The sequence below is a fragment of the Oryzias melastigma genome, linkage group LG23 (genome assembly GCF_002922805.2).
Source record: "Oryzias melastigma strain HK-1 linkage group LG23, ASM292280v2, whole genome shotgun sequence".
Lineage (NCBI taxonomy): Eukaryota > Metazoa > Chordata > Actinopteri > Beloniformes > Adrianichthyidae > Oryzias > Oryzias melastigma.
The window spans coordinates 17,235,179-17,248,720 of record NC_050534.1 but is presented as its reverse complement, the minus strand read 5'-3'; the positions used below and the strand labels follow the sequence as shown (position 1 = coordinate 17,248,720).

The 13,542-nt window shown below is 38.3% G+C and overlaps 1 protein-coding gene across 3 annotated transcripts in view; it reads right to left on the bottom strand.

The window, feature by feature from the left end:
- Positions 1-2,212: 2,212 nt before the first annotated feature.
- Positions 2,213-13,542, bottom strand: part of chrm2a (cholinergic receptor, muscarinic 2a) — a 126,936-nt gene continuing 115,606 nt past the window's right edge. For 2 of the 3 annotated variants that reach the window (XM_024285644.2, XM_024285635.2), the window contains exon 3: positions 2,213-6,527. In XM_024285644.2, the coding sequence (XP_024141412.1) occupies positions 4,981-6,486 (1,506 nt within the window). In that variant the 5' untranslated portion in view covers positions 6,487-6,527 and the 3' untranslated portion in view covers positions 2,213-4,980. Of the gene's footprint in view, positions 6,528-12,373; positions 12,567-13,542 lie in introns of those variants that run through there. The other variant, XM_024285663.2, reaches the window with a different exon arrangement.

The window sequence follows — 13,542 nt, the reverse complement described above, 5'->3', positions numbered from 1 at the left end:
GAGGTTAAGAATCTGTTGACCTGGCTACAAGCTCCCTGCTCTGAGGTCAGAGATGAATTTCTGAAGACTTCTGCAGAAACTATGTTCTAGAAAACAAAACAGGTTTTTGGTTTTTGGCCAAAAAAACAGCATAATCATAATTAAAGACCTATAAAAATAAATAAAAACTTATTAGAATATTGACGTGCATTTCATTTTTATATAAAAAAACATTCTGCACTTCAGTTATGCAAATCAGTTAAGGTTGGAAACCAATTTATATGACTGAACACTAAAAAAAATAAAAAAATAAAATAAAAATGAGCACTTTTCAGGTTGGGGATTAGAGCCAATTTTAAAGGATAGAAAAGCAATAAAGTGTCTAATACCTTTTCATAATTCATTTCTCACATCTTCAAACTTCACAGCCTCTCTGTTCAAATATTAAGAGGACGAATGTGCAGCTTTTCTCACGCCTACAACAAGTTTCACGTCCTCTTTGGAGAAAAAGAAGTTCCAACTGAGCAAGATATAAAACCCAAATCAAACGTCTCCCATGTTGTCTCTTTTGGGTGAGATCTTTTTTAACAAATACTTTTCAGATAAAAAAATAAAAAAACAGATTAAAGAATATTTTAGCAATCAAAAACTGGAACTAAAACCAAAGACTTTTTGTAGGCTTTTGTTAACATTAGAGTCCTATTCCCATCAAGATTTGATCTATTGCAGACGTTAAGATTATTAGTTTTTGTCAATTTAAAATGTTGAGTTGATCATAATTTTTTTGGTGTGATTCCCAACTATTTGAATAAAGAAACACATAGAAATGCAAATTTTAATCTTAATTTTCTGTAAATATCGTGAGAAAAATGCCACAAAAACATGTTAAAAACACAATTTTGATTGGAGTGAGTCTTTAAATTAGACATTTTTTTTTACATTTCTATTGGAATGACTTCCACTGAATTTATGACTTTAACTGGGTCAGTCCAAAACTCTAAAAAAATATATATATTTTGAAAATGTTAAATTTTTTAGCCTTTCAGAGTTGAACTTATACTGAAATGTTTTAGGTTGCCAACAGCACAACCACATGAGATAAATATATTCGACTGAATACAATCTACTTCAGGATTACCTGAAAAGAAAAAACAAAAAATCATTGACGTCCTAAAACAGCTAAAAACCTCATATCATGACACTACCTCCACCATGTTTGATTGGATTAAGTTGGTCTAGATGTAATAGAAGACGATTTTTTTTCACATATTTGAACTTTTTTCTTTAAATGTACATATAAAATTGGTTTGAGATTTGAGTGAGATTCCACCTTTAAATTCAGATTTTATTCCACTCTCATTATACTGATTTTTTTCAATTTTTCTTGTGGGCTTGTTCCACATCATCCTCACTTTTAAAATGTTCTAAAAACTTTTCCATGCTTAAAATATTCAATTCACAATCCCTTTCTAATTATGCAAGAAAATTGGTATTTTTCTATGCAAAGAGAAAGCAGAGAGTTCTTCCACCAACCAGCGAGGGCACGAACATCAATTATGGATACAAAAGCCATCAGTGAAGCTGTAATTTAGCCCCATTTGGAGCAAAGACTCAGGAAAATGATCATGAATTACAGCGCCAGCTAATGAATGCACAGGTGTCCTATATGACACGGCCGTGACCTTGTGAGGAATAAAGACGAGACGCGAAATAAAGGCAAGTGGGGCACGGGCGTGTAGCGTGGAAGCGCAAGCTGAGCGTGTAATGGACAGTCTTTAATCTGAAATGTAGGTGTTCCACATCGGCCTGTAATCTGATCAGCCTCATGGTGAGTTTTCATTATAGGATCTGTCCCAGATCTCTCTTTAAAGCCGACAGCCTGGAGGAGATATCCGGCGCAGGCGTAAATCTTTGCAAAGCCCCCCTACCAGCCACTGTGGCAACCTCCTGATGGCGAATGCTGCTGCATATTCATCACTCCAACTACTGAGCATGCATTACTGTTACTGAGAAAAGTCTAATAGGCTGAAATGATGGATGACACGCATGAGTACACACAACACGCCTCTCGGTAAATTGATATTTTCTCATTTCTTCTGCCATTAAAATGAACACAAATCCTTATCACTTTTAATTTAACAGGAATGATTTGGATTTGATTAACTCAAATTAACTGCACGGCGGAAGGGGGATGAATCAGGACGACGATGATGTAAAGACACGGAAATAGCCCTTTTTTTTTTTTTTTTTAAATCGCGAGGTCACGACCCGCGATCAGCAGTAAACTCCACTCTTGGAGCGTGCAAACACCTCAGCTTTTTGAAACCCACTCACACAGTTTTCGCAAACAATGCACGCTGTGACACAACCCACTAATCAGCAGAATCAAATAATGTCTGTCACTCATCCGAGCAGAACAATAAATCAAAAATGCTGTTTATACTCTGAGCTCCAATCAGGATTCTCTCACGGAAAATGACAGTTTTCTGCAGAAGTGGAAAAAAAATGTGGCAAACATATTTTTGCATTAATAGCTGCCAAAAAACAATAAAAGTCCTGATGATAGGGGACGAATGTTTTTTTATTTTTATTTTTTTTAGGGTTTGTTTGTTCTAAGTTACAGTCTCCCTCTGCATTCAAAACTGTATAAAACTGTATGAGATGAGGTGACTTTGTGTGAAAATACATTTTTTAAAACTAAAAATAGTAATTTTGCACAAATAAAACAGGAAAAACCAATAAAAAGGTGTTTCCCCCCCTTTCTTTACCATTGACATTTCATTTTTCCCTCTCTAAACTCAGGTTTTCCATTAATAAATCTACCTTAGAATCAGACGATCACAGATGGTGAAGCTTGTCGTGAACCGAGTAGAAATATCCTTCCCAATGATGAAACATCCCCAAGATGAGGCAGCCGTGATCATTTCTTATTCAAGGAATCACATCCCGTGTAAAAGTAGATGTTCTCTGAAAGTTGCATCATTTATACCACAGGGATGTTCTCAGAAGACTTTTGGAGAGTGTAAAGTCACCATAATTTATTCAAATCTTGTGAAAACATCGCCTAAAGTCTTGGAGGGAGTATCACATCGTCAGATAAATGTTTATAGACCGTTCAAGAAATTCCCCAAAAACGTCTCTGGAGCTAAAGAGAAGAGATCTTTTTGGGGGGAAAAACACTTTGTGATGTCACTCAGAAGTCTTCAGACATTCATGTGGAGCAGTGTGATGTGGAGATGATTCTTTTTCAGTATCCCAACTGATCAGTCAAACTAGATGGATAACATTTTAGATAGAGGTTAAGGTAGTTCAGGTGAACCGGAATCTTTCTTTTGATTGGCTGAACTTCACTCACAATGGCAAAAATCAGAAATGGAGGAAAAGGTAGAACTTGATGAGCAGGATTCAGCACCCTCCTCTTTACCTGCCAAAAACTCAATGAATGTTTGATAATTTATTTTTAGCCTCATAAAACCCTAAATTTAACTGCTTTAAAATTAAAGAATAAATGCAGATTTAAGTACAGTTGATTTCCATCATTGAACTTTTTTTTTAAATAGTTTGTCTCTGCATGTTTAGATGTAACCAACCTCAGTGTCTGAATAAGAATGACCAAGAGTTCCTCAACCATCTGGAACCACTGTGCCACCATCTTCATAACTTGAAGGGATTTCTTATAATATAAAAACAAATTAATTCTAAAGTCAGAAATTACCTTACAAACACTACTGAATTATAGTGACCTAAAAAAGGTGTCAATTTGACCCGAAAGTGCCAACAATTTCCATTTGTCTTTATTGTTACACATTTAAATATTTTTGTTTGTTTTTGAAAATTCTTATTTTTTTAAACCAAAGTTACAAATATCTGTAACAGTTTCTATTTGTGTGCTAACTTTGAAAGTGTGACTCTATTTGTTTTGTATCTGTGGCAACCGTTGACTGTACATGAGAACTGGACCGAGGGAGTGTGACATCATCTGTAGAATGATGACTTTTGGCTCCAACAATAAAAAGTCAATTTATTTGCCTTTATTTTAAATTATTTGCCACCATATTGGAAACAGATGTTATCAATAAGTAGTGATTTGTTTGAGTCAACGTTTCCTTGGTAACCATTCTCGCCTATCAGGAGTAAGCTTGTTGGAGGTCCACACCTCCACCAGTTTAAAGCAGACTACACCAAATGTGTCAATTATACAGTTGGATGTGAGTGACCACATATATTGAAGCATCTGATTGGTCGGTTAATTATGACACAATATTAGGAAAAAATTAGGATTAGCAAGAATTAGAAAAATAAAGATTAGCAACGCGAGAATGGTTATACTGACCAACATAATGACTGAGTAATAGCTGTTTATTTTTCAAAAGTGGGATTTTGGCTTCTTGGAACCAACGGGTACTTCCTGTTTGCAATGTCACTCAGTCAACTTCTCATATACAGTCAATGGTGTCGACTTCCTGTTTGGTTGGAGGGCCCAAGCCTCGACTTTTCCATGCTGGTTAAAAGTGACATAATGATGATTAAAAACAAAATCAATGTGCATACACGCCCACATGTGCACACACATACCATATACAGCAATATGTACAGCTATCTACAAGTTGTCTTTACTGAACTTTAAACTTGGTAGGTTTGTAAATTCAGTCAGCCCTATGTTCCCATTTTGAAGCGTTTGTGTGTTTTCCGTCCAGCACTAACCCTCCTACTTTTTCATTTTTTCTCCCCTTCTCTGTGTCAGTTCCCGCCTTATAGACTCTCAGCTTTTTAAGCTTACCGCTTTCACTAATTCCCCATTCTGTGCTGCCTCTCACCCCACCCCCCAAAGAAACTGGCTTCAGTAGAACTAGTGTAAAGTGCTACAACCGAGAGAATTAGCAAAGCTAATGATAAAGTGATGAAAAATGACCTCAAGATGTACTCTGTCACTCCTCACAAACCCTCCACATTCATCCACACACACGCACAACTCAATGCTTCCATTTCGGGAGCCTGTATTTATCTGGCGGATCTGATATTTTTGTATTGGCACAGGAGAAGATGTTTGAAAGTCTTCTTGAAGGTGACATTGCACAGGGCGTAGCAGGCCGGATTGATGGTGCTGTTGATGTAGCACAGCCAGTAACCAATAGTCCACACTGTGTTGGGAATACAGCTGGAACAAAAGGTATTGATGAGCACCATAACGTTGTAAGGAGTCCACGTGGCCACGAAAGCTACCAGGATGGCCATGATGGTGCGGGTAACTTTCTTCTCTCGTGAGGGGGCTCCTTTTTTCTTCTTGTTGGGGGGTTGCTTAGTCATCTTCACGATCTTTCGTGCCACGTGGTTTTGCCGTTCCGTGGCCGGCACAATCTCTACTGTGGCGTTTGATGGTGTGTAGTAGTCCCCTTTGGGGGACTTTGTCTTGATCTTGATGCAGGTCAGCTTGGAGCCCCCAGCCTTGGCCCGCTGACGTGGGACCTGCTGGCTTGTTTCTGCACAGGAGTTGGCAGTAGACGGTGCAGGTTCCTCCTCCTTCTGATTGGAAGCGACCACGCTCACAGACGTGGAGTCGTTGGAGCTCTCCTTCTCGTCTCCAGGGGTGCAGTTCTCCCGTGCCACATCCTCACCTTCAGTCTCTCCCTCAGCAGTTGTGGAGGATGGTCCTTTCCCATTCTGCAGCTTGCTGTCATGCTGGTTTGCCCCACCATCGACTCTCTGGTTTTGGGAATGCCCCGCATCTTCTCCCGGGACATTGTTATTGTTGGGTTTTGGAGTGCTGCTCCTCCTCTGTCCGGGTGACAGAGGTTCTGGGTTGGCTCCAGATGGCTTTCGGTTGTCCTTCTTCACGCGGCTTTTGCTCGCTCTGGAGATCTGCCAGTACAACTGGATCATGATGATGACGGGCAGGTAAAAGGCAGCGATGGCCGTGCCGAAAGTGACAGCAGCATTGGAAAAGAACTGGATATAGCACTCCTTCTCAGGCACTGTCCGCCCACCAACAATAAACTGCCAAAAAAGGATAGCAGGCGCCCAGAGGATGAACGAAAGAACCCAGGCAGCGGCAATCATCATCCCCGCCATTTTGGTGGTCCTTTTTACTGGATAGCTGAGGGGCTTGGTGACACAGAAGTATCTGTCAAAGCTTATGATGAGAAGATTCATGACAGATGCATTGCTGACAACATAGTCCAACGCCAACCACAAGTCACACACCACCGGTCCCAGAGGCCAGTAGCCTATTACTATGTAAACTGTGTACAAGTTCATAGAACACAGTCCAATAATTAGGTCCGCACATGCAAGGCTGAATAAAAAATAGTTGTTGACAGTTTGTAAGTTCCTATTAACTTTGATGGAAAGCATGACGAGGATATTGCCAATAACTGTGACCAAACTGAGGGATCCAGCCACCAGGATGATGAAGACCACCTCCACGGTCTTGTAGGGACTTTCACTCTCTTCCACCACTGTCTCATTGCCTTCAGAGGCATTCCAGTACGTAAAATTGAATGCATCCATTTCATTTGGTCTTTCGTTGCCAGCTCCAACTCTGAGGAAATCTGTAGGTGAAGACAAGAGAAAGGTTTAGTCAGCTGAGGATTTGGAAAGACTTTTGCTGCCTATTTACTCTCTCTGGCCACAATATTTTGCACACCTGTCCAACTGACCACATAGCAGCAATTCAATTCATGGTCAAGACAAACTGACAACCAGAATGAAGAAGATTTAAAGCCTCATTCCCACTGAGCTGTCCAGAATGCTATGGTCTGGTATTTTGAGTGTTTCCTTTATAAAATGGAACTATTAAACAGTACTGACCCGCACCACTTAGGGGTCCTCATTGGTTGTAGCCCCATTGAAAAATGGAAAGGACCAGCAGGGGCGGAGCTGCAGCACACACCCGTTGATTGGCCAGAAAGTGATGGCAGCATTAGAAAGGGCCAATATAGCGCTAGTTTAAGCTAACTTTTCCAACTATTGTGAACATTTAAGTTTTTGTGGTTTCCTGTGTACTCTTTTGGTCACCAGTCTGTATTGAAAATGCCTGCAAACAACAGCAAGGCCTGGTCTGTGGTGGAACTGGAAACAGTCCTTACCATCCTTGGTAATGGTCTGAAACAGGATGAGTTAGTATCACACTAGCGGTCTACACCATGCATGCGATGTGAAAACAAACCGTGGAAGCGAGACTTAACTGAGTGGAAACACTCACCAGAATTAACTGGACCGTATCGTACTAGTACTATGAACCGGACTGCTCACTGGAAACAAAGCTTTACTGACTTTAAACGAGGCATGACTGTTGGTGTCGGTCTGAGTATTTCAAAAACTCACAACTGAGGTCTACAGAAGAGCATCTCTAAACGCACAACACATGGAACCTTGAGAAAGATTGGATACCCCAGCAGTAGACCACACTAGGTGCTACTCTGGTCATCTAATAACTGGAAACTGAGGCTACAATTCACACAGTTTCACTGAAATTGGACAATAGGAGGTTGGAAAAATGTTGTCTGGTCTAATAAGTTTGGGTCTCTGCTGCGACATCTGGATTGTAGAATTTGGTGTCAACAACATGAAAGCATTGCTTCTGGTATCAATGGTTCAGGCTGGTGGTGGTGGTTTAATGTTATGGGGCATGTTTTCTTGGCACACTTTGGGCCACTAATCGAGCATGGTTATAACACCCCACCCTACCTGAATATTGATGTCCATCCCTTTATGACCAGAGAATACCCATCCTCTGATGGTCACTCATGCGCCAATGTCATAAAGCTTGAATCATTTCTGATTTCTTGAACATAACATAATCATCTCCAAAAACTCTGTGATGTCACTATGGACCAAACTCTGAGGAATGTTTCCAGTTCATTGTTGAATCTATGGAACAAAAGGTTTAAGGCTGTTCTGAAGGCAAAAGGGCGTCTAACCCGCCGGTACTAGCAAGGTGCACCGAATAAAGTGGCCACTAAGAGTATATCCAACAGATAAATGCTGCTATGGAATTATGAACACCACAATAGTTGAGCCCCACTTCGAATTAACAATTTTTGATTGAAATGTGTTATAAGACCTTCAATCAGCCATAACATATAATGGTGGGGTTGAAGATAATAGTGATAACCCAAACAGAAAACAACAAGTTTCATTGAACCAACAATATTGTCACTGTGCCATTTTCTGTTGATCCAGCTTTTATCCCATCTAACTCATCAAATAACAGCAACAATTTGAGGCTGTACACCAATTAGCTCTGCAATTAGAGGCACAGATTTCTGGCTTGTCTGCTTTACATAATTAACGCATAAATAACTCACCATTAGGCACCTGTTTTGTTAGCGAAACAGAAAAAAAAAGCTAGGTTAAAGGGTGCAAAATAGATGCGCTCTGATTAAAAGAAGAAAACAGACGCATTAAATGAAGATATTAGAACTACTTTTTCAACATTCTTACAGTCAGATTTACATTCAAAAAGAAATATATAAAAGAGGCTGCTGGATTGATGACTGCAGAAATCCAAAATGTACTGGATCATTAAGGATAAACCACTGCTACAAAATTTGTGCCGCATAAAAAAACCCACAAGACCAAATATTAGACTTAGAAAAGCCTATGCATTACCACTGGTATCAACTACTCATTTATTTCCTTTCACAGAGCGCTCAAAGCAGAACCATTTTCACTGCTTTTTCAGCCCATCCACTTTGATTGATGCATTTTAAACTAAATAAGGCATAATAATTACCCTTTGTCCTGAAATACTGCTTTTATGTCTCCGTTCCTTTAAGTGCATTTCAGGACTCTTTCATTTGAGGTTGTTATGTGTTTCATAATCGAGCGTTTTTGTCTTGCATGAACGCTCTTCTTAAAAGGGTGTAATTATACTCTGCCCAAACCACGCTACCCAGAGTCCGATAAAAACATTAAAAGGAATAATTGACATAAATAAGGTAGATGTTTCATCTTCAAAAAGCTTCATTTCCACTCGAAAATTCTCTTCATGCACTGCTCTGAAAACTCGTTTGATCCTCAGGTGACCTGCTAGTTGACTTGTAACTATAAACAGTTGCTTCTGCTGAAGACTTTGCTTTGATTTATACAGTGCTGCTGAGATGCGTGCGTCACACGGCCCTTTGATATTCTGGTTTGTGTGCTCTCCAACATTGTCACCGCTCTTCCAGCGGTTTCAGTGGCTCTGGGTGACATTTAACGCTCCGTGTGTGACTTATCACTTTGCAGTTTGACATAAATATCATCAGGCTGAAATAATGTTCACACTTTCAAAAGTTTCAGGTTTTGGTCTGATACTTTTTCGCCTCTGGAATAAAAGGGCTTCCACAGAAGAATTGGAGTATCAACATATACTAAGTAGGTCACGCTTAAACAGATTTCTCTCTTTTGCTTGTGGTTTCTGTTAAGTATTCGCTGCTTCTCTTTGGGTTTTAGAAGACATTTAATATTTTTAGAAGACTACAAAAATATGGTGAACATTCAACACACTCAATGAGAACATTTTAAAAATAAATAAAGGATAGGTTTCTACCAAACAAAAACAGTAAAGTCCAACCAGAGGTAATAAAGTATATTTGTTTGCAGTTGTTGCTTTCCAAATACTATTTCTGCATGTATCAGCTTCTACAGGTGGTTTTGCAGAGATGGCCTTCCCAACATAAACCAGTATTTCTGACAGAAGCGTCCACTAAGGACCCACAGTGGACTCATCGCACACCCTGGGAAGTGAGGCTTGGTTTCCTGCATGACGGTCCTTGACCCAGCCAGTTGAGTCTGGAATAGTTCGTACCAAATTATAAGGCGCATTAACCAATACAAAAGAGTCAGAGATAAGTCTGTGAGTCAGACATTGACTGTGTCCGCAGTAATTCAAGAATTTGTTTGATAACAGTTTGTTACACGTTTGCCATGTAAAGGCGCTAGCGTATTAACATTACCTGTTAACTCACAATCTTGTTAGTAACACGTGAAGATACAGACTGATACGGCTAAAACAATCGTTACTGATACTATGCTAACTCCAAGCTTATTAGTACTGCATAAAAATACAGACTAATACTGCTAAAACAATCGTTACTGATACTATGCTAATATTCAATCTTGTTAGTAACGCCTAAAAATACAGACTGATACGGCTAAAACAATTGTTACTGATACTATGCTAACTCTAACCTTATTAGTTAGACGTGAAAATACAGACTGATACCGCTAAAACACTCGTAGCTTATACTATGCTAACTCTAACCTTATTAGTAACGCATAAAAATACAGACTGATACCGCTAAAGAAATCATCAATGATACTATGCTAACTCCAACCCTATTAGAAAATACAGACTGATACGGCTAAAACAATCGTTACTGATACTATGCTAACTCTAACCTTATCAGTACTGCGTAAAAATACAGACTAATACTGCTAAAACAATCGTTACTGATACTATGCTAACTCCAACCCTATTAGAAAATACAGACTAATACCGCTAAAACAATCGTTACTGATACTATGCTAACTCTAACCTTATTAGTTACACGTGAAAATACAGACTGATATCGCTAAAACACTCGTAGCTTATACTATGCTAACTCCAACTTTGTTAGTAACGCGTAAAAAAACAAACTAATACCGCTAAAAAAATTATTACTAAGACTGCACTACATGTTAACCTTGATAGTAACACTTTAAAAAAACTGTCCTACATTGGTACATGTATTCACACCCAACCAAACATTCTGAGGCAGCGCTGTGTACCTCTCAAACTTTAACAATTAACAATCACGACCACAATTAACTCACATATAAGGTACTCTAGGTTATAAACTGGATTGTTATTTCTAAAATAAATTAAGGCTTTTGTGTGCACCTCATAGTGCGAAAAATACAGTATTTAACAAAATTATTATAAAAAAACGACAAAGACTAACTCTCCATCATTTTTTAGTCTAATAAAGTGAAAATTGAAACATTTTGCATTAAGGTTAGGAAAGAATAGTTCACATTTTCTCTTCCAAAAATGTGAACAACCTCCTAAACTCTATTTTTTGGGTGGATTTTTTTTTTTTTAATCCAAACTTGTTTAGGAAATTTAAAAAGTGCCCAATCTTTGACAAACATTAATTTTGAGTGAGCATTAAAACACATCCTTCCCAACTGGTTTGACTTCATGATATAATAAAGTGCCTAATACAAACTCATTTGACCTCCAAAGTCCTGTTTGTTTATTGTTTTTTTAGTGACACAATTAAGCTAAAAAGTTAGTATATATTGGGTTGGTGGACTAAAGTGAGTTTTAATTTTCTGTGATCCAAACACTTACTGGACTATCATTTCCTTGTGTGTCAGTTATGTAAAATGACCTGCTTTGTACAAACCTGCAACATTACCAAAGTTACAAACCATTCCTTTAACAAGACAAACTGCAGACGTAAATATAACATAGCATGAGCTTTGTGAGCAACAGCTTGTGTTCTATGGTAACATTGGAACTTGCTGGATCTCATTTCCATTGATTTGTGGATGGCAAGCCAACCATAAATGTACCACCAACAACTCAACTGGGGTGTGTAAAACAGTGGAATCGACTCTTGGCCTGCGACATGTAAGCACAGACCAGGGAAAGGATGAAACTCCAGTCACCATTAAAATACTGAACAACAGATGTGTAGGAAACTAGGAAGTAGTGGTTGGAGTTATGGATATATTGAGGAATCAAGATTCACTGTAGATACTCATAGATCACCAATTTTGGTATCGACTACTATAAAGTATTGATCACTAATTAATACATCATCAAATAAAAGGGCAAGTGTCATTTCTTGATATTTTTGGTTGTTTAGTGAGTATTGTTCCATCAGTTATGTGATCACAAGAGCCTCGAGTTGTTACCCTTACCAACAACACAGCTCGACATGAACAGGAGAGTTGATAAAGAACCGTTTTATATTTATACACTTTTTTTAAAATATATTTTGCACATTAAAATTGTTAGTTTTTGTTCCTAGGATAAGAAATAGTATCCTTAAGAAAAAAAAATACCAATAAGAAACACTAGTAGCCAGTATTAGTACCAGTATCTGTAAGTAATCAGTATCTTGAATGTTAAACATGTGACCATCACTACTACAAAGCTTAATCTAATGTTTTATCAGAACTCAAAAAAGCAAACACACATTCAAATTCTAAAATTGTGAAGAACGCCGACGTTAACCCTCTTCCTATTTGCTTAAACACACAACAATAAAATCTTGTTTTCTTATCATGAAATGTGTGCACTTTCAGGGAAAAAAACCTATTGACCTCTCAATACTTTCCCACATACAAATACTGTGGTAGTACTGCCTTATATTGCCATTTGACAAAGATAAAAAGTGTCAGAAAATTTTAATTCACTTACCGAGATAAAAAGAAAGAGCTTCCTCCTAGAGATCCTGATTTTCAGGTTTTATGGTGAACTTTTTTATAACAGCTTTAAAATAAAAAAAACTCTTCCAGAGACTATCGGCTCTGTCTTTTGCTAGTTGGCAAAAGTAATTTTGGTTATCTACTGAGGTTGCTGTGGTAACCAAGAGATAGACCAGCCAGCATTTTATCATCTCCTGTCAGGCTGCTGTTCTCTACACAGCATTAGACGGCGAGCTGCTGTGGGTCAGAAGTTTATTATAATGGTGGTGTGGCTTAATGTAAAGATGGTTCTTTATTGATTATATGAAGGTTAATTAATATTTCTTCTAACATCACTTAGCAGGCTGCAGTGATTGATCGTTTTAATGTCTTTGTATCCTTTTCTTTCTTTGACATTAAAAAAGTGTCAGTCTTGACATAAAAAAGCGACATTTTTAAATATTTCGGATTATTGATAGATGATAAATACAGAAATAGTGTTATGTCTACCCTCTAAGTGCCCACTTAAGCCAATCACAGTTGGGGCCACCACAGACCATATTTTCTGCACACTTTTAAACCATATGGGGCCCACCTGACATTTTCTTTGACAAAGAAATCTGCGAAAAACATCAGAAATTCTTGGCTATAATGTAGAAATCACCTTGTCAGGACTTTCTATTTTACCACATGTTCATTTTTGATCAGATTTGCTATCACTGGAGGAAATAAAAGGCGTTTTGTACCACCAAAACATGGGCATTTCACTGGTAAAGGACATTTTAATAGTCATTTATCAATCCCTAACAAACTTTTATTAAGATTTAGAGTCCATTGTGAAGATATTTTTTGTTTAAATGTTAGTAGAGGCGTTAAACAAACCCAAACCTTTGGAAAAACAGTCATAATTTGCTAAGTAACTTGATGGTGCTTTCTGGTTCAAGACTGCCTTTTGACACACGTCTCACCGGTCTTAACCACCGAGCCTGGTTGCTGAGGAACTAGTGAACATTCACTTATCGTCTGAGCCAGAAATCCCTAATCATTGCATTAGACATGGAGCTAAGCTGCTCTAATCCCCATAAAATGTTTAAGTCCACTGATTTACATTGAAAAACACTAACAATACAAATGGGACACACTTGTGGCTCACTTGAGCCATGTGGATTAGAGTGGCACAGT